General features: G+C 39.5%; 1 protein-coding gene across 2 annotated transcripts in view; it reads left to right on the top strand.

Annotated features, from left to right (window-relative positions):
* The window catches only part of LOC132177254 (mediator of RNA polymerase II transcription subunit 23), an 81,124-nt gene that overhangs the window by 22,584 nt on the left and 31,252 nt on the right, over positions 1–27,288 (top strand). For both annotated transcript variants that reach the window (XM_059589503.1, XM_059589502.1), the window contains exons 8-15: positions 5,527–5,807; positions 12,006–12,089; positions 12,967–13,061; positions 13,231–13,393; positions 13,497–13,742; positions 22,946–23,116; positions 23,273–23,386; positions 23,486–23,611. In XM_059589503.1, coding sequence (XP_059445486.1) covers positions 5,527–5,807; positions 12,006–12,089; positions 12,967–13,061; positions 13,231–13,393; positions 13,497–13,742; positions 22,946–23,116; positions 23,273–23,386; positions 23,486–23,611 — 1,280 coding nt within the window. The remainder of the gene's footprint in view (positions 1–5,526; positions 5,808–12,005; positions 12,090–12,966; positions 13,062–13,230; positions 13,394–13,496; positions 13,743–22,945; positions 23,117–23,272; positions 23,387–23,485; positions 23,612–27,288) is intronic.

Genomic DNA, 27,288 nt, shown 5'->3' with positions numbered 1-27,288 from the left:
CCCTGTTATCCCATATTATCAAAATACCACCCAAAGCCCCGCTAGAATCCAAGCAACACCACTCCACATGACTCCTCCCTCATAAGCTACGAACTATATTGCGAGACATACTTTGAACCTTGGTTTCCTGAAAACAAACAATGTCTGCCTTCCAATCTCTGAGCAAATTACTCACCCTCAAACGTTTGTCCTTCTTGTTTAGCCCCCTCACATTCCAAGAAAGAATGTTTAGCTTCATGAGGCCACTCTATGCCCCCTCCCCTTTCTATTGCCCCGGCTAGAACATGCAACCCTAGTGTCATAATTCACCGAGCACTCCAAATTCCTATCCTCCCTTTTGCCCTTCGTGCCGCTGCTCGAATTAATAATCATCGCATTATTCCTCTGTTCTTCTTCCAAAAAAGTCAAAAGTGCTAACAATTGAAGCTTGTGACCCGTATACGAAATCCCCACAATCGGATAAATCTCATTCGCACATTGAATGACCCAATCCGAATAGCCCGTCTCACCCCTAGCAGTAGGACCATACGTATTCAGAGGAGAAGGCCCATTAACATCAAAAGGAACCGGAATTACCTCTCTTGTCTCAACCCCCCTGCCACCCTTTCCAACAGATTGGTCATTTTCACACAATTCCCCCACTTCTGAGCACCCAGTTACCATACTCAAATGAGCCCCATTGAGCAGGGGATCGTGCCCAGTAGACCCAGCACAGTCTTCTAGATTCTGAGAAAAACCCAGTCCTTCACAAGCCTAAACCCCTCCCAGAAACCCCTCACCGTGCGACGAAGGCACCAAAACCTTAGCCTCGATCCCTGGAAAAGACAACGCCGAAGTCTTCGGTGATCGACACAGTCTCCAGCGACCAGTATCTTCCTCCCCACTAACCATCGACTCTGTCATCAGCGTAACCAGAGGATCGCAGGCCTTCAATCGCGTCCCCTCACCACTAGAAATCTTTCCCGGCACGGCCTGCTCTGGGTCGGCGGTTTGGGCTACAGGAGAAAGCTGCCCCATCGCTACCCGTGTCGAGTCTGCCGATTCTGTGACCACCAGAAGCTTCGCCAACCCACTCTGAGGAGCTCCGGTTGCTCCTCTCACGATCTCACCGTTGGGAATAACTCCCGAAACCTCCAAGTGAACTGCTGGAACGTCGGCAGGGATAACTGCTACTGCCGGCGACCTCAACTCCAAGCTCGTGTCTCCTCCCGATGACGACGCCCCATCATCTCCGGTCGAGCCCATTTTCCGATCCATCAATGCGTCGCTTATACTCGACGGATGAGAACCAAGCGATCTCTCACCCTTGGACCCAACATAACCCTGGCCCTCCTAGCCCATATCGGAGCCCATTCCAGATTTACACTTATACACAATAACCTTCCTCTTAGCCTTAAATCCTCTCGTGGGCCGTATGCCATTTCTGTCAGCCCACACCTTTCCTTTAGGTGCACTACCCTCACTCCCGGATTGAGTTACACCTAATCCTCTCTCGGGCCTTGGACCGTATCCATCAATCCAATTCTTCCCCTCTAGCTTGCCACTATGTCTGGCAGATTGGGCTAAAACACCACCCCCATCAACCTGCTAAAGCCCACTTTCCTCCACCCTTAAAAGAGCCATTTCTAACCTGTGAAGTCCCACGTCAATTTCCCCTTTCAGCCACTTCAATGTCTCTCTGCATTCCTGGCGCCCAAGACTTACACCAGCATGGATCTGCTTTTGACACTCACCAACCTCCCGTCCCGTTAGCGCTTGCACAGTGTCATCACTCGACACAGGCGCTTTCTCCCGCGCTTGAAAGCTACTCGCCGGAACCGTAACTTCTTGAACTTCTTTTCCCCTGCTTTTCCTCCCCTCCGTCAGTCGAGTAACTTTATCCTCCTGACCCCTTGGTGTCCTCGCCGGAATCAAGGTCCCCTTCCTTGGCAACGAAATTGTTACCGTTGTACCTAAAACCTGTTTCTCCATTGCCAATGAGGACTCCTTCAACCATCTGGACACTCGTGCCACAGGCCCTGAATATGGACCAAAATGCTCCTCTGCCGAGGATGTTGACAGACCCACAACCTCTGCGTAACTCCTCCTTTCCTTCCCTTCATGCTTCTTCTCTTCATGCTTCCTCTTTTCTTCCTTAGCACCTCAAAGGGACGATCTTGCTATACGCACTTCCGAAATAAAACGTTTCCAGCCTTGCCCGAATCGCCCTTCTAGAATGAGGACAGAACCGCATCTCCGCCTACCATCAAATTCCTCCAATGTCATGAAATACCCATGCCTATCGGAACGACGTTGCACAATTAACCGTGGGTAACCCGCTCTAGACTGATCCCAAAATACCTCTGAATTGTCCACTGCCACCAGAACCTCCAAATTACGCTCTAACCACTCTAACTCATCCCTCTTGATGAAAATAGACCTTTGCTTCCCTTTGCTCCTCTCGAAAATCCTCACCCCCGAAGCCCCTGCCTTCACCACCAGTTCAAAATCTTTCACCTCTACTTACCATCTTCTCCCTCCCGCCATGCTGCTACCACCCTTAATAAAGAATCGAACCTCACGCGCCACCACGCTCCAACACACCAGTGGGGTAGAGAGGAGAGAGAAGAGAGAATTTTAGTGCCTATATTGTGAAGTACATAAGAGAATATTTGCAATAGAGAAATATAGAATTGAAAAGATTATCTCGCTTTGTTGTGGAAGAAATATGACTCAAGAGGTGGTAGCTATAGTTGTGGAAGAAATAAGGATAGGGAAATGCTTTGTTTTAATGAAGCCTAAATTGTTATTGTGGAATGTGAGAGGGTTAAATGGATAAGGTTTGGTAGAGCATTCTAGAGGATTTGGAGAAGGGTTGGGCTTTGGTTTTTGGGCCGACCCACAAGACCTAGGGTTTTAGACAGCACTTTAAGGAGAAGGGTTGGGCTTCTAAGTTTAAGGTATGAATAGAGATAAGGCTCTTGGTCCTGATGGATTCTCCATGGCTTTCTTCCAAGACTGCTGGGATGTGATCAAGACAAACATCATGGGGGTGTTCCTTGACTTTCATGCTTGTAGGAAGTTTGAAAGAAGCCTTAATGCCACATTTATCGCTCTCATCCTAAAGGAATCTAGGGTGATTGATCTTAAGGACTTCCGGCCTATTAGTCTTGTGAGTTGAGTTTACAAGACCATTGCCAATAGATTGAGAAGGGTCGTGGAGAAGGTTATTTCAAAGCCCCATAATGCTTTTGCTAAAGTTGGCAAATCTTTTATTTGGTTCTTATAGCAAACAAATGTTTGGATAGTTGAATCAAATTTGGTGAACTAGGGGTACTTTGCAGGTTGGATGTTTAGAAGGCCTATGATCATGTCAACTAGGAGTTCTTATTGTATATGTTGAGAGCGTGCGGTTTTAGGGAGAAATGGTGTTCTTGGATAGCGCATTGCATCTCTTTGGTGTGCTTCTCTGTTTTGGTAAATGGCACTTTGTCTGGCTTCTTTGGTAGCTCTTGCGGTTTGAGATTGGGAGACCCTTTTTCTCCTATTTTGTTTGTTGTTGTTGTCATTGAGGCATTAAGTAAAATGCTTAATGCTACTGTTGACAGGGGTCTTCTCTCAGGCTTCTTTATGGGAGTTAGGCTCTTTGAGATGGTAAATATTTCGCACCTGTTGTTAGCGGATGATACTTTGGTATTTTGTGGCGCTAATCTTTATCATCTTCTCTATTTGCATGTTTTATTCTTATGTTTTGAAGCTGTCTCGGGTTTGAAGGTGAGTCTGGCTAGTTAGTTTTGGTTCTTGTGGGTAATGTGGATGGGCTGGTTGGCATTTTGAGTTGTGGGGTTTCCTCGTTTCTCTTTAAGTATCTTGGTCTTCCGTTGGGGCTTGTTACAAGGCCAAGTCTATTTGGGATGGTGTTGTTGAAAAGATTGAGCGTTGATTGGCTAGTTGGGAAATGATGCATCTCTCTAGGGTTCCCTTTATAAAGAGCACTCTCTCTAACTTACCTACGTACTTCTTGTCTCTTGTAGCCCTTCTTGCTGGTGTGACAAATCGAATAGAGCTCCCTTGAGATTTCTTATGGGCTTGGATAGGTGAAGCATTCAAATATCACCTGCTTAATTGGTCTAAGGTTTGCTCTCTTATTTTTGAGGGACGTTTGGGGATTCAGAACTTGAGGATGTTTAATTGGGCCCTTTTAAGGAAGTGGTTGTGGCGCTATGTGCATGAGAGAGATGTGTGGTGGAAAGTTGTTGTGGACTCTAAATTTGGTAGTGCTTGAGATGGGTGGTGTTCTATTGATCTACTTGGGCTGCATGGGGTGGGGCTATAGAAGAGTATATTGAGGGGGTGAAGGTTGTTTTATAGCCATACCAGATTTTAGCTAGGAGATGGGTCAAAGATCAGATTTTGGGATGATGTGTAGTGAGGAGAGATGACCCTTAAGGAAGCATTCCCGGTTTTATATAGCATTGCTTGTGTGAAGGATGCTTTGTTGTAGTTCATTTGGACTTTTCCAGTGGTTGGTTCCCTTCAGTGGAATGTTAGCTTTATTAGAGTGGCTCACGATTGAGAGATGGATGTCTTGGCTTCCTTATTTACTTTGTCATATTCGCATAGATCGAGATGAGAAGGGGAAGACAAGCTTTGGTGGGCCCGTCACACAAAAGGATGTTTAATGTTAGCTCCTTTTATAGGGTTCGTGCCTGTAAAGATGGCGGACCAAATTTCCTTTGAGAGTGACTTTTTTCGCTTGGTTGTCAGTCCTAGGTTCTTACCATGGATAATCTTAGGAAGCAACATGTCATTGTGTTTGATAGGTGTTGCATGTGCAAAAGGAATGGGGAGTCCGTGGACCATCTTTTTCTCTGTTGTGAGGTTGTTTGCGCCTTATGGAATGCTATATTCAGTCGCTTTGGATTGTCTTGGGTTATGCTTAGTTGGGTGGTTGATTTGCTTGCTTGCTTGTTAGTGGTCAAGTGGATGATCTTAGAGTGTTGTCGTGTGGAAGATGGTGCCTTTTTACTTTTTGTGGTGCCTATGGAGGAAAAAAAATGATAAAAATTTCGAGGACCGAGAGAGGATGTTGGAGGAGCTCAAGTTCTTTTATTCTCTTTTTACTTGGACGTGTTTTTAGCTCCCTTGGTGATTAGTTTTAATGATTTTCTTGTGCTTTTTTCTACTCTTATTTTGGCACTTTTTTTTATACTTCTTGTGTACTTTGATTGCACTTTGCACTTTCGATTACTTATATAAAAAGATATATTTATTATTATTTTTTCATAACGCAAACATGATATTCTTTTTATTTTTTATTTTTTTATTTTTTATTTTTATAAGTAATGATGCATTAAAGAGCGCAGAGGGGTGTAACCAAAAAGAGGTGCGAAAGCTTCTTTGAAAAAAAACATGGTATTCTTATTTTTGGGACATCTTGAATAAAGAACTGTAAAACTGTACTTGGGCTTGTCTTCCGGATAAGGTTTTGTACCGAAATATCTTCATTGTTGGTGCATTCTTAATGTGCATTGGTTTTCGTTTCAGGGGACCGCATAATGGATTATATGAAAATGGATGATAGATCAATTGGGATGTTTTGGGTTGTGTCTTACACCATGGCACAACCTGCTTGTGAAACAGTAATTACTTGGTTATCATCTGCTGGAGTTACAGAAATCTTACCAGGACAAAATCTACAGTCCACAGAGAGGTTAACGCTTATGCGGGAAGTAAGCCCATTGCCAATGTCATTATTATCTGGCTTTTCCATGAACCTATCTTTGAAGCTGGCCTATCAAATGGAAGAATCTTTATTTGTTTTACAGGTACTCTAGTTTAGTAGTTTATATAGGTTTTAATAGATTTTATTGAATGATTACTAGAAAATCTTCTTATCTATGTGTTAGAACCAATCATGCAGTATGCATTGAGACTAATTTTCTTAACTATATATTTATAGGCTTACTACAAATTTTACATAACTTAACTGACTGAAAATGTACTGATACAGTTGAAAAAAGTGATTTAAAGAAGAACTACTGATCTGGAAAACATAGAGAGCCGAATCTAGGCTCAGTTATTAGCATTGAAATTTCTACTACAACTGTCAAAAACTGATTACAAAAGGCTGGTAATCTGTTATTTATACTCTCTAACAACTAATATAGGCTATGCTACCCTTACATTGTGGTTACTTTAGCAAAATGACAGCCACAACAATTAACAAGCAACAACACTAACAAAAAAAGAAAAAAAAAAAGAAAATGACAAAAAATGCTCTGCGTCAGAGAGTTCCCCTAAAAAAAAAAACAATTGTCCTCAAGTTGGAACAGTAGCAGAAACATCTTCTTTAGCTGCATATTAAGGCAATAAGTGCTTCACATTCAAGACATTAGAAAATGTTGAAGTGGGGTGGAAGCTGCACTTGATAAGCATTATCATTGATTTTGATTAAGTTTGCAAGGACCTACTTTTTAATCATTCAGCCTCATATAAGATCTAGCAGGTTGTCTTTCTTTACTCAAAACCACGCATTCAAGGTCTCCTTCCTTGCAAAGATGTTTCTTTCGATGAACATTAGCTGCTGACTTATATTTTGCATTGGATTCTTCAATCTTAGACTTCACTTGAGCGTGAACATTCTTCCCATAAAATCTGCCATCTCCACAGCCTTGTTGTTTGTCTTCTTAGAAAGTGGTAAAGGAGCCAAATCCATGACACTTGAAGGCTTCAAACCATATTCTACTTCAAAAGGGGAAGTATTGACAGTCCGATTGATAGAAGAGTTATAGGCAAACTCTGCCAAGGGAAGAATACTTTCCCAGCTTCTAGGATTCTCCCCAACTAGACATCTCAACACATTTCCAAGACTTAAGTTGACGACTCCAGTTCGACCATCGGTATGAGGATGAAAATAAGTACCAAAACTCAATCCAGTCCCTGCTTTCCTCCATAGAGTTCTCCAAAAGTGAGCAAGGAAAGTGGCATCTTTATCAAACACAATAGAAGTAGGCATTCCATGTAACTTGTAGACCTTTTTTAAAAAAACATTTGTAACTTTTGAAGCTTCCATGTTTTGTTGACAAGGAATAAAATGAGCCATCTTGGAAATCGATCATCCACTGCCATGATTGAATCATTCTTCCTTTGGGTAGGTGGAAGACCAAGCACAAAATCCATGCGAATGCACACCTTTGCTAATGATAATGCTTATGCATGCGGATAGGTTGCAGGGTTTCTTCCTTGCCTTTGAAATATCTTGGTCTTCTGTTTGGGGCCTCCTTTAAGGCCAAGTCTATTTGGGACGGAGTTATTGAAAAGATAGAACGTCGCTTGGCTAGTTAGAAAATTGTTTACTTATCTAAGGGTGGTAGGGTTATCCTTATAAAGAGCACACTTTCCAATTTGCCTACATAATTTTTGTCCCTCTTCTCTCTCCTATGAGTGTTGCAAACTACTTAGAGAAGCTTCATCGTGATTTCTTATGGGGTGGGCTTGGTGAAGAGTTCGAATATCACTTAGTTTGCTAGTCCAAGGTATGCTCTCCGATCCTTGAGTGTGGGTTGGGCATTCGGAACTTGTTGAAGTTCAACCATGCTCTTTTGGGAAAATGGTTTTGGTGCTATGTGCATGAGAGAGAGGCGTGGTGGAGAGTTGTGGTGGACTCTAAATTTGGTAGCTCATGCGATGGGTGGTGTTCTAAATGAGCCTTTTGGTTCATATTGGGTGGGGGTTTGGAAGAATATCAAGAGGGGTTGGGGGATGTTTTCAAGTCATATTAGGTTTGAAGTTAGAGATGGTGCCAATGTTAGATTTTGGCATGATTTGTTGTAACACTCCGTCCTAAATGATATGATATTGTCTGATTTGGGCCAAGCCCGCACGGTTTTATTATTGGGTTTACCTCAAAAGGCCTCATACCATTTAGAGAGACCATATTCAATATAAACACCTTCTCTTTTCTAAACCCAGGCAATGTGAGACGTCACAATCACCGCCTTTTAGGACTTAGTGTTCTCGCTGGCGACCCTCATGGGCTTGTGCACACTCCTCAATCTCAGGCTAGGCTATAGCTCTGATACTATATGTAACACCACGTCCTAAATGATATGATATTGTCCGCTTTGGGCCAAACCCGCACAGTTTTATTATTGGGTTTACCCCAAAAGCCCCCATACCATTTAGAGAGAGCATATTCCATATCAACACATTATCTTTTCCAAACCTAGGCAACGTGGGACGTCACAATCATGCAACACCTCGCCCTAAATGATATGATATTGTCCGCTTTGGGCCAAGCCCACACGGTTTTATTATTGGGTTTACCTCCAAAAAGCCTCATACTATTTAGAGAGAACATGCTTTATATAAACACATTCCCTTTCTCACACCCAGGCAATGTGGGATGCTACAATCACCCTCTTGGGACCCAGCATCCTCGCTGGCAACCCTCATGGGCTTGTGCATATTCCTCCCATCTCAGGCTGTGCTTCGTCTCTAATACCATATATAACACTCCACCCTAAATGATATGATATTATCCGCTTTGGGCGAAGCCCGCACAATTTTATTATTGGGTTTACCCTCAAAAGGCCTCATACCATTTAGAGGCACATCCCATTTCTCATACTCAGGCAATGTAGGACGCTTCATTTATGCTGCGGGGACAAGGCCTTAAAAGAGAAGCCTTTCTAGATTTATATGGTATTGCCTGTGTACAAGATGCTTCAATAGCGGCTCGCTTGGAGTTTTCTAGTGATTCCATTTAGTTCGAATATAAACGCTAAATTATTTCATTGTGTGGCAAATTTGTATCAAATAATATTTATGTGGATTCTTTAGTTATTAATGAGGCTATGTCTTCTGATTCTATAGTAATAAACAAACATATTGTGCAATTCTACAAGTAGTTATTCCTCTTATCCTCAACCTTATCCTCGCATGACGAAGAGTGGTGCTCCTATTTATTCCTCTGTCTCAAGTCTCAACTGGGGTATTCTTGGAGAGTGAATGATAAGATAGCTAAGCAGCTGTATAAGACTAAGAACAAGGAGTTGCTAGCCAAGGTTGTGGAGGAAACTCCGGTGGAGGGCTATTCCAAGGTGGTGCTCGATGCGGTGAAGTTCGCTTTAGAGTAATTAATGGAGTTGAAAAACTTACGAGGAATTTCCCGTGGGGTGAAATTGGTGATGAGTTTAAGTTTCATTTAGTAAATTAGTCGAGAATTTGTACTCCAATAAAATCAAGTGGCTTGGGGGTAAAAAACCTGATTTAGTTTAACCGTGCTTTTCTATGTAAATGGTTATGTGTTATGCTACAGAGAGGGAGGGTTTGTGGAGATTGGTGGTGGAAACTAAGTATGATAGTTTAAGGGGAGCTTGAAGTTCTGAGATGGTAGCGAGTCCCTTTAGTGTGGGAGTATACATAAGGAGGGGGTGGGAAGTTTTCTTTACATTTGTTATATATGAGGTAGGAGATGGGTTTGGTTTTGGTATGAGTTGTGGTGTGAGAATCAACCATTGAAGATTTCTTATGTGGACTTGTTGAGTATTGCATATTGTAAGGATGTGTGGGTGGCCGATCATATGTTGTTCTGAAATGGTTATCTTCAATGGAATATATTTTTTATCAGACCAATGCATGATTGGGATTTGAATTTGGGTTCTTCTTTCTTTGAGCTGTTTTATTCTTTAAGAATAAGAATAAGGCAAGGAAGTTAGGATAGAATAAGTTGAATCCCTTCCAAAAGGAGTCTGTTTGAAGTGAAGTCCTATTATTATGTGTTATCCATTCCCGCTAATTCCCTTTTTCCTTGGAAGAGTATTTGGAAAGTTCAGGCTCCTTTGAGAGTGGCGTTCTTTGTGTGGATGGAGATAATAGGGAAAATTTTGAGGCTGGATGACTTGAGGAAGATGAACGTCATTGTGGTAGATTGGTGTTGTATGTTCAAGAAGAGTGGAGAGTCGAAGATCACTTTCTTCTTCATTGTGGAGTAGCTAGAGATTTATGGAGTTTGCTTTTCCATTTGTTTGCTGTTGATTAGGTTCTGCCTAGAAGGGTGAGATAGTTGTTTGTTTTTTTGGAGCTATGAGGTCGGAAATCATAACTTTTTGGAAGTTTGGAGGTTGGCTCCTTTGTGTTTAATGTGGTGTATTTGGAGAGAGTGGAATGCAAGAAGCGGGACTCTGAATCTTTTAGGGGTGATGAGAAAAGACTTTTGAATATTTTTTCAGACATTGAAGAGAACCGGGACCGTGAAGAGGGGGTCTGGGTTTCAAATTCTAAAGGGCAGAGGGAGCTCAAAAATTTGAATGCTCCATTAATTTTGAGGCTAGAGGTTATGGCTCTAGTAGGGTCAAAGGCAAGGTGATTTAGAGGATTTGGGATGGGTTTCTTTTGGGTTATAGGGTCTGTATATGGTTTTTTTTTGGGTTTGCAGGTTTTACCATTGTGTACTTTTTGTGTACCTAGAGGCGCTTTGCACTTTTTTTGATATATACATTACTTATCAAAAAAAAAAAAAAAAAAAGAGAATGGAATGCAAGAAGCTTTGAAAATCAAGACTTAGGTGGTAGAGCTGAAAAATATTTTGTTCAAATCTCTTTACAAATGGATAGCAGTGCATATTAGTCTACCTTTTTTGAGTTTTTATTTTTTATTTTTTGTTCTTTTTCTCCTTAACAGGGGGTTTTACTTGTTTACTTCTTATGTACTAGGGTTACGCCTCTTTGCGCTATTCTAACGAGATTGTTTTACTCATAAAAAAAAAAAACTACTAAATACAGAAAACAGGAAATGCTCTGCATCATAGAAAACTTTTTTTTTTTTTTTGTTTTTTGATAAGTAATGATGCATTAAAGAGCGCAGAGGGGCGCAATCCAAGTACACATGAAGTATACAAGAGAGCGACTAAGTAGAAGAGAAAGAAGAAGAGAAAATCAGGGAAATTGATCTCTATGGGAGCAAGCCATCCTGCAGTCCGCATATATAGCGTATACAAAAAGAAATGTACAAGGTCCTCAAGGTTTCTCGACAAATCCTCAAAGCATCTAGCATTCCTTTCCTTCCATAAGCACCACAGGAGACAGGAGAACCATCTTCCACACCACTGCGCTTCGGGATTTACCACCTGACCACCAACTAGCTAACATCTTCTTGACGCTACTAGGCATAACCCAACACATGTTGAACCGAGAGAAGACAACATTCCACAAAAAGTGCGCAACCCCACAGTGAAGAAAAAGATGATCCACAGACTCCCCTTCCGAATCACACATGCAACATCGATTAATCACCACAATGCCCGTCTTCCTAACATTGTCTAAAGTAAGGGATTTCTCAAGGGCGGCTGACCAAGCAAAAAAAGCCACTCTCGAAGGAACCTTAGTGCGTCAAATACTTTTTCAAGGGAAATGGTTGGGCTCTTTAAGAACGATCTTCCTGTAAAAGGAGCGAACCTCAAATTGTCCTTTTCTAGAAGAAATCCACCACATACGATCCTCCCCTTCCCCCCGCAAGAAAACTAATTTAAATTGGTTAGAGATTGTTAATGTTAATCTTTGTAAGTAGTATTATATTTTTCTTTTAGAAGTATAGTATTTGTTTATAGTTTAGAAAATATGACTTGAAGTTGATCTTACACTCCTATTTGTTCTGGAGTAAGAAGTGCCCCAATGGGGTGGATACCTTGTACTTGTATAAGAGAGACCAAAGCAAAGTAATTAACTCTGGAAATCTATGCCATTCAAAAATCTACAAGGGGAGCCATCATTATATAAATAGTTATAGGATTGCTGTAACTTAGTGCTTTGTCTGATATCATGTCTAATAAATTATTATGTAGAAAGTACAGATTAGATATAACTTATCAAAAAAATATATTACTTTCATTGTGCTGGTTTCCTCTTATATAACTGATTGCAGGATTTATGGCTGACACATTTATTTCGGGTATATGGTTCCATGAGATATCTCTAGAAATTTGAAACTATCTTTAGACATTAATATTTAATATCTTAATGCAGACTGTGCCCAGCATTGCAATGGTTGAGACATATACTAGATTGCTGCTCCTTGCACCTCACTCATTATTTCGTTCACACTTCAGCGTAACTTCCTTTTCCTCCTAATTCTTTTTCTGCTCTTGCTTATGCTATTATTTTTGTTCCTCATAATGTCTAGAGAGGGGATTATTCTCCCATGTTTTTCTGGTCCAAAGGCTACAGTGGGCTACATATATAATTGTGGGCAGTCCTCAAGGCTGGAATTCACCCCAATACCCATAGAGAGTTCACCTGGTGCCTGCTGACACCCCATGTTTGAATTTTTCTTGTGCCAAAAGCAAAATATGTAATGCATAAAGCAATGTCTTTGAAGATCTTTGGCATGTATTGGCTCTTAATCTAAAGAAACTCTACAATTCTTCTGTCCTGCCCCACTACCAACTTTGGGAGTCTTTACAAGTAGTCAGCCAACCTAAAATAGATCTTGATTTTAACATGCCTAGTGTTATTTAGTTAACTCAGACACCTACGAGATTGAACATGTGGCCTCTGCGTCCACCATTGTTTATAGGGAAAGGAGATGTCATTTGGTCATAATAGATGAGTGGCCTATACTTCTTTTGGTGCCATACTATTAGCTTTGGAACTTTATCCACAGCTCGTATATTGTTTTGCCCTTACAATTCTTGGAACCATGGCTGTGTAGCTGCTCACAATTGAAAAAATATAATCTGCTGTACTGGGTTTGCTTTAAAACTTTGCTAATGGGTTTAGTTACTTTTCTTTTGCTTCCTTTTTTTTTTTCACCCTTAAAGATATTACAACCCTATAATGCTTGACATGAGTGGTGACTATTATTTTTAAATTCATTTTTCTTGTCTTCTTTCTCTCTTTTTTTTTTGGAGGGGGGAGGGGAGAAGGATTAACTTCCAAATGTTTGTTCTAGTAAGATAACATTTCTTATGATTGCTACTTACTGCAGCATTTGGCTCAAAGGAATGCATCTTTATTGAGCAAGCATGGGGTAACTCTTTTGGTGCTTGAAATTTTGAACTACCGTTTGCTTCCACTATACAGGTGATTACTTGCTGGTTCATATTGTGAAATCAATATACCTTGTGCTTGTTTAAACTCTGGATTTCGAAATTTGCCTTTTTTAGAGTCCCTGGACTTCAGATCCTTTGGATACAATCTGAATTTACTGCAACTTAATTTTGTCAGTTTTGACATTTTCTCTTTATTGTAGGTACCAAGGAAAAAGCAAAGCTTTGATGTATGATGTCACAAAAATAATATCTACACTAAAAGCAAAACGTGGAGATCATCGTGTATTTAGGTTGGCTGAAAACTTGTGCATGAATCTTATTTTGTCACTAAGGGACTTTTTCTCGGTGAAAAGGGAAGGGAAGGTGGATACTGTGGTCTCCAATCTCTCTCTCCAGGTTTTTTTTCCCCTGCTGAATTAAACTAAAAAGTGATTACTTTTTTTTTCTGTTCTGTTTTTTTTTGAAGGGTCCAACTGATTTCACGGAAACTTTGAATCGAATAACCATAATAACTCTTGCCATCACCATTAAAACACGTGGAATTGCTGATGCGGATCACCTGCTTTATCTTCCAACTATGGTAGAACAGATTCTGGCAACTAGCGATCATACGTGGTCAGAAAAAACACTGCGGTACTTTCCTGCAGTTCTCCGTGATTCCTTAATAACACGAATGGATAAAAGGAGCCTGGCGATTCAAACATGGCAGCAGGTTCATTGTTGTCCCTTTTTTCCTTTTAATTTCTTGACCTGCATTTGTTTAAAAATAATTTCTTGTGCTGCTTGTCAAAATTTCCTTTCTATTGGTTGTGGTTAAAATTGTCTAGACTCAACTTATCTTGTTATAAGTTTCATGACTTAGCATATCAAGATTTATGGGATTTAGTGGGGGGAAAAGAGAGTGAAGAGAATCTGGGACACATGTATAAAATTAGGACTATGGTTGTTATTTGCTACTCTCATTATGCTTTTTCTGATATAAACATTGTAAGTTTCTTATTAAACAATCGGTTGTATTTCGAACAGTTTAGTTGACGACCAAAATTGGATGGCCTTTCGTTCTTTCCCTTTGATGTAGATGATAGAAATTGGTTGGATAGAGCTTTTGAGAAGAGTGAAGTGTTGGAGGTGGTGCGAGATCTGAATGGTGACAAGGCTCAAGCCTTGGTGGATTCTCTATGCTCTTTTTTTTTAGAAGTGTTGGGAGGTTTTGAAAGAGGACATCATTGAAGTTTTCAATGACTTTCATAGCCGAGGGAAGTTTGAGAAGAAAGTTAATGCTACTTTTGTTTCACTTAATCCTAAGAAAGCCGATGTTGTGGACATTAAGGGCTTTCGTCCTATTAGTATAGTGGGTGGTGTTTATTAAATTATTTCCAAGGTCCTAGCAAACAGGCTGAAAATGGTATTGGGTAGGATTATTTCAAGTTCACAGAATGTGTATATCAGAGGTAGACAAATTCTAGATTCCGTAGTGGTAGCTAATGAATGTTTGGATAGTCACGACCTCCGCAGACCCATCCAATCTCACACCCTAAATCCCTCTTACTCTCTCGTGGCTTCTATTCTCGACGAATCTTCATTGCCAAAGCCCCCATAAGTAATTGAGATAGGTTTAATCTCAGCTTTCTTTCTTCTTTGCCCTTAGTGGTGGCGTGATAAGTGCTGCGTGCTAGGGTCCGGCGAGTTTTCCATGGAACGCAGCTTCTCTTTTGAAGCTAAAACCTTCTGCCTTTCGGCAAAGGATGGGTGTCCTAACCTTAGTCTGGAGGAATGGAGAAAAGGCTTCATTGGGTATATTTTCGCGAGCAACCTATGTTCGTCGTGGTTGGTGGATATGGTGGGGGCGGCGATTCAGTCTCAGGCAAAGGAAGAAATCGCCAAACCTTACCGTGAGGGAGAGAAGGTTACAATGGTCCACAAGGGAGGTAATAAGGCTGGTAGGTTTTTGGAGGTGTCGGTTTTCGCTGAGGGTGGTCGCAAGGGAGTCATTTGGCTTCTGGAGGGTCGTTATGGGAGGGGTTGGTGGCGATTTGCGGGAGAGCTTCGGCAACTATTGGCGGGTTAGATTAAGAAGACTGGGTTGGTGGATCTTGGGGTTCCATCTACGGTGGGGAGTCTATTGGATGCTCCTTCTTCGGATGTTAATTCCGAGAGATCGTTTGTGGATGTCCTTCGATCTGCCTCTGGCGTCGAAGCGAAAGTTTGTTGGAGTGAAGGTTATTTCTTCTAGCTTTCTCGATTTGTTTCTGGTGTCGTCTTGTTTTGAGATGGGTTTTGATGGTGAGCTGCGATTTGCCGTGGATTGCTCTGCATTGGAGACTACGCCTTGGTCTTAGGCGGCGGCGGATGCTTTTTTAAGTTCGAAGAAGAGGAAGGGTAATTTCGGTATTATTGGGTTAATGAGGAATCTAGGGCAAGTTCATTCTAAATTGGATTGGGTTTTGGCTGGATTAGCCTTGAAGCCAATTGCAGAAGGAAAAGGTTTGGTTCTTTGGGCCTCGCAAAAACTGCCTTTGGTCGAGAATCCGGGTCTGTCCTTGAGGCTAGTTCGGGTCAATTGTCAGATCCGGGTTTGGATCCGGTTTCGGATCTGGATTTGGATTCGGGTTTGAATTTGTGTACAGAACCGGGTTTGGGCTTCTCCTCAAAATCATCTTTTTTGGTGCCTGATTCTGTTCTTGCGCTGACTCCGGTGTTTCCCTCCGGTGCTTACTCTGGCCTCTGAAGCAGATGTGGAGACGCCGGCTAGGTTTCCTTTAGGCCTGCAGGTTGTGTCAAAATCGGTGAGTTTTACTGATTTGGTTTCTCAGTCGGAGGCTGTTGTGTTATCGGTACCTTCTCAGGTTCGGCAGTTTTTGGTGGGTATTCCCGATTCTCCGGTGGGGGATTATGCCTCCCCGGCGAGTTCTCTGTGCAAGTAAAGGAATGGTTCCCTTTCTGAGGTGGCGGATTCTTCTTAGGCTACTGTCGAAGCTCATGATAAGACTGCTTGGATCCCTTCTCTGGTGAAGGGGTTGATCAGACGGGATTTTTTTGGTTCGAGAGTTGCTTCTCCTTCTCTGTCTGTGGTGAAGGACGGTAAGGTTTCTCTAGTTAAGGCAGATGAGAACCCTGCTCCGGCGAATGGGTTGATCCGTTGGGGGTTTATAGGGTCGAGTTCTGCTTCTCCCTCTATGCCGGTGGTGTGCTCTACTCTCTCGAATACTTCCCATTCCTATGGGGCGGCTGAGTTGAGAAGGAGTCTTAGCCAACCTTTTCCTCGCATGATGGAGGGTGGTGCTCCCATTTATTCCTGTGTTTCCAAGTCTTAACTGGGGTATTTCAGGAGGGTGAAGGAAAAGGTTGCTAAGCAGTTGCAGAAGAACAAGGAGCTGCTTGCCAAGGTTGTGGCGGAAACTGAGGAGAAGGGGGTGGAGAACTATTCGGAGGTGATACAAGAGGTAGTGAAATTCGCCTCCATTATGGGATTGTCTTGTGGTGAAGGAGGTGACGAGAAAAGTCTTTTGAATCTTTTTATGAATATTGAAGAGGAGCGGGAGCCTTATAACCCAAAGGTAAAAGGGAAGAGGGAACTCAAGAATTTAGAATGCTCTATTAATTATGAGGCTAGAGGGAGACTTTCTTTGGAGAGGTGCCAGCACCGGTAGGGTTGTGTTGGGACCAAAAATGCATTTTCCTTTCCTCCAGAGGTGCATTAGGGGCTTTGGGTTTTTAGAGCTGGGTTTGGGCTAGTGTGGGCTTTAGTCTTTGGGTGTTTCTCTTTGGTTTTACCAATTGGTTGTGGCTACTTGTTGGGTTTTTTGGGTTTTGTATTTGGGTTTTAAGTTGGGCTACCTATGTATACTTTCTTGTGTACCTAGAGGTGCATTGCACTTTTTTTGATATATACAATATTACTTATTAAAAAAGAAAAAGAAAAATGAATGTCTGGATAGTCAGATGAGATTTGGAGAACTTGGTGTGTTGGGTAAATTGGGCTTTGAGAAGGCTTATGATCATTTTAATTGGGAGTTTTTGCTATACTTGTTGAAGAGATGTGGCTTTGGGTAGACATGGTGAGTTTGTATTTCTATGGTTGGTTTCTCCATTCTTATTGATGGTTCTCCTTCTGGATTCTTTAGCAGTTCTCCGAGATTGAGACTGGGATTTGTTATCGCCGTTATTGTTTGTGGTTGTTATGGAGACACTGAGTAGGATGATGTTTGCTACAGTGGATGGGGGACTTTTATCAGTTTTTTTGGTGGGGTCGAGGAATAATGAAGAGCTTATAGTGTCTCATTTGTTGTTTGTGAGGAAAATTGTCAGCAACTTTGTCTTCTGCAATGTCTATCTCTATGTTTTGTAGGAGTTTCGGGGCTGAAGATTAATTTGGATAAATTAGAGCTAGTTCCCGTCGGATATGTGGGTGATGTAGAATGTAGAAGGTTTTACTCATATTCTTGGTTGTAAAGTAGCATATTTGTTGATGAAGTATTTGGGTCTTATATTTGGAGCTTCTTATAAGGCTACATCTATTTGGAATGATATTATTGAAAAAATGGAATGTCGTTTGCCTGGTTGGAAGAGGCTTTATCTATCTAAGGTAGGTAAGTTGACTTTGATAAAGAGCACTCTTTCCAATTTGCCTACTTATTAATTTCTCTCTTCCCTATTTTTGTAGGTGTAGCTAACTTGAAAAACTATAAAGGGATTTTTTATGGGGTGGAATTGGTGATGAGTTTAGGTTTCATTTAGTTAAATAGTCTAGAATTTGCACTCGGATGAAATCATGTAGGGGGTAAGAAACCTGAATTGGATTAATCGAGCTCTTTATGAGAAAATGGTTATTGCGTTACGCTACGGAGAGAGAGAGGTTTTGTTGATATTGGTGGTGGAAACTAAATATGATAGTTTAAGAGGAGGATGGTGTTCCAAGGAGGTAGCGGGGGCCCTTTTGTGTAGGAGTGTGGAAATATGTAAGGAGGGGGTGGGGAGATTTCTAAAGATTTGTTAGATATGAGATGCGAGATGGGTCCAAGGTCAAGTTTTGGCATGATATGTGGTGTGGGGAACAACGCTTGAAGATTTCTTTTCCGGACATGTTTTGTATTGCATGTTGTGGGGAGATTTCTCAAGATTTGTTAGATATGAGATGTGAGATAGGTCCAAGGTCAGGTTTTGCCAGGATCTGTGGTGTGGGGAACAATGCTTGAAGATTTTTTTTCCGGACATGTTTTGTATTGCATGTTGCAAAGATGCGAGGGTGGCGAATCATATGCAGTTTTGAAATAAGAATCTTCAATGGAATATATTTTTCAACAGATTAGTGGATGATTAGGAGTAGGAATTGGTCTCTTCTTTCTTTGAGTTGTTGTATTCTATTTAGATTGAGGCTATGATAGAATATGTTGGATCCCTTCCAAAAGGAGAAACTTTGAAGTGAGGTCCTATTATTATGTGTTATCCATTCTTATAGTTCCCCTTTTTCTTTGAGAATAGCGTTCTTTGTGTGGACCGCGGCATTATGGAAAATCTTGACTTTGGATAACTTGAGGAAAAGGAGTGTTACAGTGGTGGATTATTGTTGTGTGTACAAAAAGAGTGAAGAGTCCATTGATCACCTTCTTCACTGTAAAGTGGCCAAAGAGTTATGGAGTTTGCTTCTCCATTTGTTTTGTGTTGAGTTGGTTATGCCTAGAAGGGTGAGAGAGTTGTTAGTGAGTTGAATGGGTCAGGTGAGAAGCTGTAACATTTTGGAACTTTGGAGATTGGGAGACTTTGGTAGAGCTGAAAAATATTATATTCAGATCCCAGTGCACATCGATAGCGGCGTATAATAGTTTGCATTTTTCTAGTTTTTTTCTTATTTTTTGGACTTTTGATCATCTTTTATCCCTAATAGGGTTTTTTTTTTTGGTATACTTCCAATATATTAGGGTTGTGTCCCTCTGCGCCTGTCTAATGAGATTAAATTAATTATTTTTTTAAAAAAATTACCTCAAAATTAGAAAGGAAGCTCCCCTGAGAGAAACTTTTCCTGACCTGATTAGGCTATTACAATATAAGTTCAGTGCTTCCAATCCAGTTGTGGTGACTGGCAAGATTGGCCACGTCTAACTTATAAACATGATGTCGCTTCTCAGATCATAAGTGATGACATCACCTGTTGTATGATATAACAACCCTTCTTAACCTAATGAATGATGATGCAACAGTATATATAGTATTAGCCCGTTCACTATTTGTGGTTCTTTAAACGGATATTTCCCCATAAGTGCTCACATGGCATTGTATATATAATTTTTGTTAATTGATCTTTTAAATTACCTTTCTGCTGACAAATTTCAGTTGTCTTTCTTTTGTTATTTGTGGGTCACTCAATTCAAAGATATTCAGGTCACTGACCTATGTCCAATAAAAATTGTTTGTCTTGCATATCCCTACTGTGTTTTGCCAAATTAATCCCTTGGATACCTATAATTTATAAGAAAATGTGGGTGATTCATATACTGCATTTCCATACTGTAATGGTTCTTCTATATGATATACTTTTGCAACTTGACTTGCTGCATATAAAGGCATATAGTCGTATGATTTCTTTCTGATACAGTTTGTGAAGGTTGTGGATGATAGCATTTATAATCTTTATGAATTTTTTTGCTGTTATGCATCTTTTTCCTTCAACTTTCAAAGGCAACAGAAAGTGTGCTACCTGAGTACATGAGATATATTCACAAGAAGCAACCCCTTAACAAGTAAGCATTTTAGTCGTATGAATAGACAAGCAAAAAACTGAGCTCCTTGAAAAAGAAAGCATTTCTCAGTGTTTATTCATTGCATTGAGAAATTCTGTTTACTTTTTGAGAGCAAAAAAATCATATTAATAGGTTTAGCAAAACCTTAAAACTTGAGGAAGTTAGAACATCCTCTCCATGCAACAGTCAGTACGGAAGGCAGGTTATTAAATAAAAGTCTTTCAGTTTTTATGTGTTATTTTTCTTACTAAAAAGTATCAAAACAACTCTATCTGATATAATATGCTGATACCTGAAATCAATTGCATTGGTATAACATTCTACAGTTATATAGAAGAGAAACCATCCCCTCCAATTACTATTAATTAATTGGATGTTGAAGGAACAAGTAGTGAAGAAAAACAAAAGATTCGAGTAAAATTTTAAATTAAGATTAACATTCTAAAAATCAAAGCACAAAGGCTTTTTTAACAAAAAGAAGAAACTTGGTACAAAATTAAGATTAACATTGTAAAGATCAAACACAAGCTTTTTTAATTTTTTAATTTTTTTAATTTTTTTTTTAAAGAAAAAAGCTTGGTACAATAAATAAAGGGGCTCCTAATAGACGACGGCATTTTAAGAAATCAGGAAGTGTTTTCACAACATCAACCATCATCAACTCATCCCGACTTTCACATTTTATTCCCCTTGACAAGAGGTGGAGGGTGCTTGATGAAGAAGAGTTTGATAATTAAGGTGGCAAAATATGATTTAAATGAGGATAGAAGAAGGAAAGGATACATGTGGCCGACCTCGATTAGTTGAAAAGGATCTATAAAACCAACCTCAATTATCGGGAGTAAGGCATAGTTGAATTGAGAATATTTTACACCTTTTAAACTTTGATTCCTTGTGTCAATTACTCACCTGAACTTTCCACTTAACAATGTTTTAGGAATTTATCAATTGCCCCTCTATTAATGAATTTCATCAAGTTTGATGGAGGAGTATCACATGACTTATGTAAAAGCTCACTTGACTTGTATATATGTATATATTTATTCATTTTATGAAGAGAAAAGCCTGTCAGGTAAACCGTGGATCCATGCAAAGTGTCCCCTCCACACGGATCGGGTGAGACTCCGGCTTCGCCAGTGGACGTGGCCCCAAAGAATTGTTGCACTCAAGGGGGTTTGAACCTTAGACCTAATGGGGATGCCACCAAGACCAAGGCCCTTACCACTTGAGCCAACCTCTTGGGGTTAAGCTCACTTGACTTGTATGAGACTATTATATGCATAATAGGATTTATATCATCCTTACAAAGGAACAATTAATGCCTTAAAACTACAGTAAAATTGTCAGTTATTTATTAAACAAAAATTAATTTATCAAAGAGATGAATTAACGGTCTCTTGAAAAAAGTTAAGGTAAAAATTGTTTGAATTGGAAGTTGAAGGGGTAAGGAGTAAAAATATTAAATAATTAATTAAAAGTTGCAACGCATCTTTTGCTAGCTATGCACTAGAAGAGGTGTATCACCATTTAGTGATGTGTTAGGCGCATCCGCATGGTATCTCAAAAGAAATAGTCATGATTTAGGCTGACTACCACACTTACATAGTTGAGATTGACCTAGTATGCCACCAATGTGGGACTCAAACAGATGTCCATGTGATTCCTCCACAATTTAGGTGATTTATTTATTTTATATAAGTAAATTCAATCTCATTTACAAAGGATGTATATAGGATAGTTCCTTATAAGTGAGAAAAAGAAGAACAAAACTCCAAAAATTCAGTATAACTAGAAAAGTGAGGACTATTATACATAATTTAGGTTATTGTGTCAACAAATAAGTAATTGTAGAAGTGAATTTTAATATGACTCAAAAATGCGAAAGCAAGAAATCCAAGGAAATAAACTAAAAAAAAATATGTTTTGTTATTGGACTAAACAAAGGGATTTTGCAAATAAAAGTGTCAAGGCTATGACTAGTCCATAAATTGTTAAAGCTTCCATAAAAGCCAGTCTAAGCAATAAAGTACCTCATATTTTTCCCCGCCTATAAGTGATTATGAGGAATCTCAGTTGTGACTAGTATTTTTAGGACATTGCAGGTGTGGGTAATGTGTTTTTGAGTGGTAAATAAATGATATTATAGTCAGTGATGTACAATATGGCTCAAGGGTAATGCATTGGTATGTGGATTTCAATGAGGATGTCAGGGATTTAAGTAGGGATTTAAGTAGAGTAGGTTGGGATACCTGAAATTAGATTATAAATACATTGTATGGCATGTGCTGAGCCGATCATTGGTTGTACTAAGTTAGACTGAGCTATAAAAGAAATTATATGGTGTTTCAATTGTGACTAATATTTTTGGATTATCATACAGATGTGGCTAGTGTATTCGCTGTGCATCTATGTTCTTCTTATCATTGTATTCTGACATGCAAGTCTTCGTCTTTCTTCTATCCAACTTCCTCATGTTTATAGCTTTTGACTCTCTCTCTCTCTCTCTCTCAATGCATTCAATTCCTCTTTATCATTCATATTTGCAGAAATTCCTGCTGTATTAACTCTTTGATTATGACTGAAAATGCGTGGATTTTAATGGGAACATGGCTTTATGTAGTTTGATTGTTGTCTAATGCTCCTTACGAAGGTTTTCCAAACTAGAAAACTTTTATAAATTGGTTATCAGTAAACAGAAAAATAGGTATGCATGTACTATTAACTATAACTTGCCCAAAAAGAACTTGTAACTGTCATTTGAGTTGCTCTAAACTGCCAATTCAAAGTTTGATGTTTTGGTGTTGGTGGTAGTAGACAGGGCAATGATAAGCTTTATCAATTGATGTTATTGTTTTCCTTGACTTTTTATTGTGAAACACTGCTTCAGTAAATTCATCCCAGGTTCCCATCATTTATTTATGTGAACACTAGTGACACCAGAGAAAAATGTCAAACTAACCTCCTTGGAGTTCCATTTGAAATCTCGAGTATAGACATTTCAGTGAATCATTATGACCTTAAACTATTGTAGATGCAAATTGCTATACTTATAAAGCATCGTAACTCCTAAACTTGCTGGACAAATTTGAAGAATCTATTCGGTTTTGTATTTTAAATTTATGTACTTCTTAATAGTTTGAGAATCCTGCCGGTGTCATAATGTACACTTATTGTGCAGGCAGAAACCACTGTGATTAACCAATGCACACAGCTCCTTTCACCATCAGCTGATCCTACGTATGCTACAACGTACATCAGTCATAGTTTTCCCCAACACCGAAATTATCTTTGCGCTGGTGCTTGGATACTGATGAATGGGCACCCAGAGAACATAAACAGTGCAAACTTGGTACATTATCCCATTATCCCATTATCCTTAAAAGTTATTTGAATAGTATTTATGCCATTGCTACTTCATTTCTTGGCAGCCTTCTTTCTCCCCTCTGCAAAAAATTGTTGTACAACATCTTAAACAATAATAATTTCTTCTCCTGATGGAGATCAGGCCCGTGTCTTGAGGGAATTTTCCCCGGAAGCAGTTACATCTAATATTTACACAATGGTGGATGTGCTACTTCATCATATTCAGATGGAACTTCAGCATGGACATTCAATACAGGTTTACAGCTTCTGCTGAGGTTTTCTTTTAAATTTCTATCTATAGTAATGCGTACTAAGCTGTTCTGTTCATTCAATTCATGTAGCTTTTCATTTTCAGGACCTTTTGTTAAACGCTTGTGCAAACCTTGCATTCTTTGTTTGGACCCATGAATTGCTTCCCCTGGATATTTTGCTCCTAGCCCTTATTGACCGTGATGATGATCCCCATGCCTTGCGCATAGTGGTATGAACTGTTTAACTTTATTTCTTTATTGTGTTGTGAATGATCCCTTTAATGTCATGTGCATGAGTTGATTTATGTTCAGTATTGAAAGAAGTGGAAAGGTGAGGATGAGGATGAAAGAGAGAGAAAGTGGCAATCATGAGGAGAAAACCTAGAAATTAAGATTCTTTCTCCATTATTGTATTATTTATGCTAGCTTTGGAAAAATTCATTATAGAAGCACCCTCTAGCATGATAAAGTGACAGCCATATCTTGTGTAAGGCCCCAATTGCACAACAGTACATAAAGCATATATTTTTCTTTTCAACACTTCCATAAGTATCTGTCTTTAAAAATTCTCACAGTATAACCAGGGCATCTATATTCTTTTATATGTTCTATAAATCATCAAATAGCCATTCAACAATTCTTGTATCAACCAGATTAATTGTAAACAAGACATTTAACCTAGTACTACAAATTCTAAGTAGGCCACTACAATTCACCATAATTACAACAGTCACTTCTTAATGATCACATTATTAATGTACCTCCAAAAAAGTTAACAAAAATATAAATTCAGTCTATACATCATAATTAAACCACATACAATTTTTACCAAAACTAACATTTCATCAAAATACTTAAACTGGTAAGCAATATCTCGCTAGCCTTTGTTATCTCTGAAAAAGGAGTATAAATATAGTCTAATGAGCGACCTTAGTAAGTATAAATAATAAATTACGGGAGTGATGTCGAGCCATTTACCATTTAGAATTATGCACATAACTTAATAGAACAATTCTTAAATTTTCAAAACAATAAGATATGAAATATTACATTTTGTAGCATTCAATAACCATGAAAATGAATTCTAAACACGAGTATCCATTCTTACTGTGAGCAATAAAAATAATGCAATGATTCAGAATATATTAAAAACTATCTCCCAATGTCATACACTTGATGTCAAATGTTTTCACTCCGTCTAACTGGGTTGTGCTGTCGCCGTATTGAGATTGAAACCTCTTCTTGGGTAAGAAAACACGGCACTCTTTGGAGCCTCTAGCCATGGGTTCACTGCTTGTATAATAGTGAGGGACTTACCCATGACTGATTGCCATGTTGCTTCCGCAGAATTTGTGATCAAGCTCTCGATGTTCACATACCAAGATAGCTTTCGTACTGAGCTTATAATTCTCACTATGCTACATGGAGTTGTCATGTCATAATCAAAGTGCTCACAGATAAACTTTATCATTCAGAAGATTATGCATAAGTGCCAATTTCCACTTTCTGAAACACTCCTTATTTCATCATAAAGTTATCATTTGTCATATTGATAAACCAATGCCTTTCCAGATCAATATATGCAATTCACATTTCTAAAATTTCACATAAATTTTAGAATGGCACCATTATATCTATTAGAAGAGTTAGGGTTTGAGTCATTAGGGTTTTGGAGGTAGTTTAGTCTTTATGGTATTTCCCTAATCCTATTTAATAGGATGCTTGTATTAGGTTAACATAAGTTGAATAAGTTGAATAATATAATAGCCTCCACCTTTTGTGTCTAAGCCGTTCATACAAACTATAACATGGTATCAGAGCCTTAGGGTTTTAGATCCTTGGTTCTTTTGTTTGTAGTTTTTTTTTTTCTTCCACTCTTTTTGTTTTGGTTGAATCTCTCGTTCTGTTGTTAGTGAGTGTTCTTCTGGTGGCCGCACCGCCCATGTGGGCGTAGTGCCCACACGGGCAGTGCCTGAAAGAAGCTGTCCATGGTCGTTTGTAGAAAAAAAAAAAAAAAAAGAGTTGCCGTGAAAGCTGTGCTTTGTACTAGTTTTATAAATTTTGTATTTTCTGTGGCTCTTGGTGGTTTTCCAGTAAGATCTGGAAATTTTTGGCAATTTCTAAGTCTCCAGCAGCCGTTTGTGGTGTTTTCCGGCACTGTCCGATCATTTCCAGCTTGTTTCCGGCGTATTCGTGGCATTTAATTGTGTTTTTTGAGTTCTTCGACAATCTCTGTGGTGTTTTGAGGTGTTTCCGCCAGTTGTGGTGATTCCCGGCGGTTTTCCGAAGTTTCTGGTCGTCACCGGTAGGTTTCTAGCGTGTTTGTTGGAGAAGACGACACTGTTTGGTTACTGGTGTTCCCTATCGCCTATCCGGAATAAGGATATCCCAGTCTCAAAACCAGAATAAGGCTGCCTGCATTACTGTTCAAACCTGTTCAGGCCTGGTTTAGTGGTTTTCAAACCGGTTCAAGAAATTCCAGGCCCAGTTCAGTGTTGTTTCAAGCCGGTTCATGGGTTTCCAGTCTGGTTCTTGCTGTTTTAGACCGGTTCAGCCTCGTTTACAGCCGGTTCAGTGTGTTTCTATACCGGTTCAGCAAGTTTCATGTTTGGTTCACTTTGTTTTGAGGCTTGTAAGTGTCATTATAGCCTGGTTCATGTTGTTTTGCGGTGAAACTCGTTGGTTGTTCATGTGAAATGTGGTTGATGGTTGTTGGCGATTGATGTATCCGACCGGCCTTGGTGTTTTACGGCGAGACCCGATCAAGTGATTGTTGTATCCGACCGGCCTTGGTGTTTTGCGGCGAGATCCGATCAAAGCTTGGTTGTTGAACTTTCCGATGAGTTTTCAACCGGCCTTGAAGTTTCATTAAATTATCTTGTTATTTGTATGAATTTTAGTATTGTGTACTCCAAGCTGTTCCACCTTGAGGGGGAGTGTTACAGTATGTTTTTCTAGTTGTTTTTCGTTTGCTTGTATCTTTCAAGCTGGATTCATATGATGTATCTGCTCCAGCTTGAGGGGGAGTGTTAGAAGAGTTAGGGTTTGAGTCATTAGGGTTTTGGGGGTAGTTTAGTCTTTATGGTATTTTCCTAATCCTATATAATAGGATGCTTGTATTAGGTTAACATAAGTTGAATAAGTTGAATAATATAATAGCCTCCACCTTTTGTGTCTAAGCCATTCATACAAACTATAACAATATCAAATATCACGTTATGCATCATCGTTATCAAAATATAGCTTGACTAACTATTTGCATGATTTATTCAAAAGTTCTTTCTTTTAGAAATTCATACTAATATAACATATGCACACGTATATACACCCAAATACATTTTTATTTAAAAATTCATATTTTATTTTAAAAAATCTTTGCAGTTTGGCGTGTTATGGTTTATAAAAACATTCTACTTACCATAAACTCCTGCACCACTACCACTAGGATTTACCATGCCTTAGCATGTCTCACATGTTCCTAAAAGCAAATAACTAAATATCAATACCTAAATAGTATATATATTCTTTTTTTTTTTTATAAGTAATGATGCATTAAAGAGAACAGAGGGGCGCAACCCAAGTACACAGGAAGTATACAAGAGAGCGACTAAGAAGAGGAGAAAGAAGAAGAAAATATAAAAAGAAAATCAGGAAAATTGATCACTAAGGGAGCAAGCCAACTTGCAGTTCAAGTGAAAAGCATGTACAAAAAGAAATGAACTAGGCCTCTAGCATTCCTTTCCTTCCAAAGGCACCATAAAAGACATAGAGGAACCATCTTCCACACCACAACGCTACGGGATTTTCCGCTCGACCACCAGCTAGCGAACATCTTCTTGACGCTTCTAGGCATAACCCAATACAAGTTGAAGCGAGAGAAGATAACAGCCCACAAAGTGCGTGCAAC

This window comes from Corylus avellana, chromosome ca4, assembly GCF_901000735.1.
Source record: "Corylus avellana chromosome ca4, CavTom2PMs-1.0".
Classification (NCBI taxonomy): domain Eukaryota; kingdom Viridiplantae; phylum Streptophyta; class Magnoliopsida; order Fagales; family Betulaceae; genus Corylus; species Corylus avellana.
This window is presented reverse-complemented; position numbering and strand designations above follow the sequence as displayed.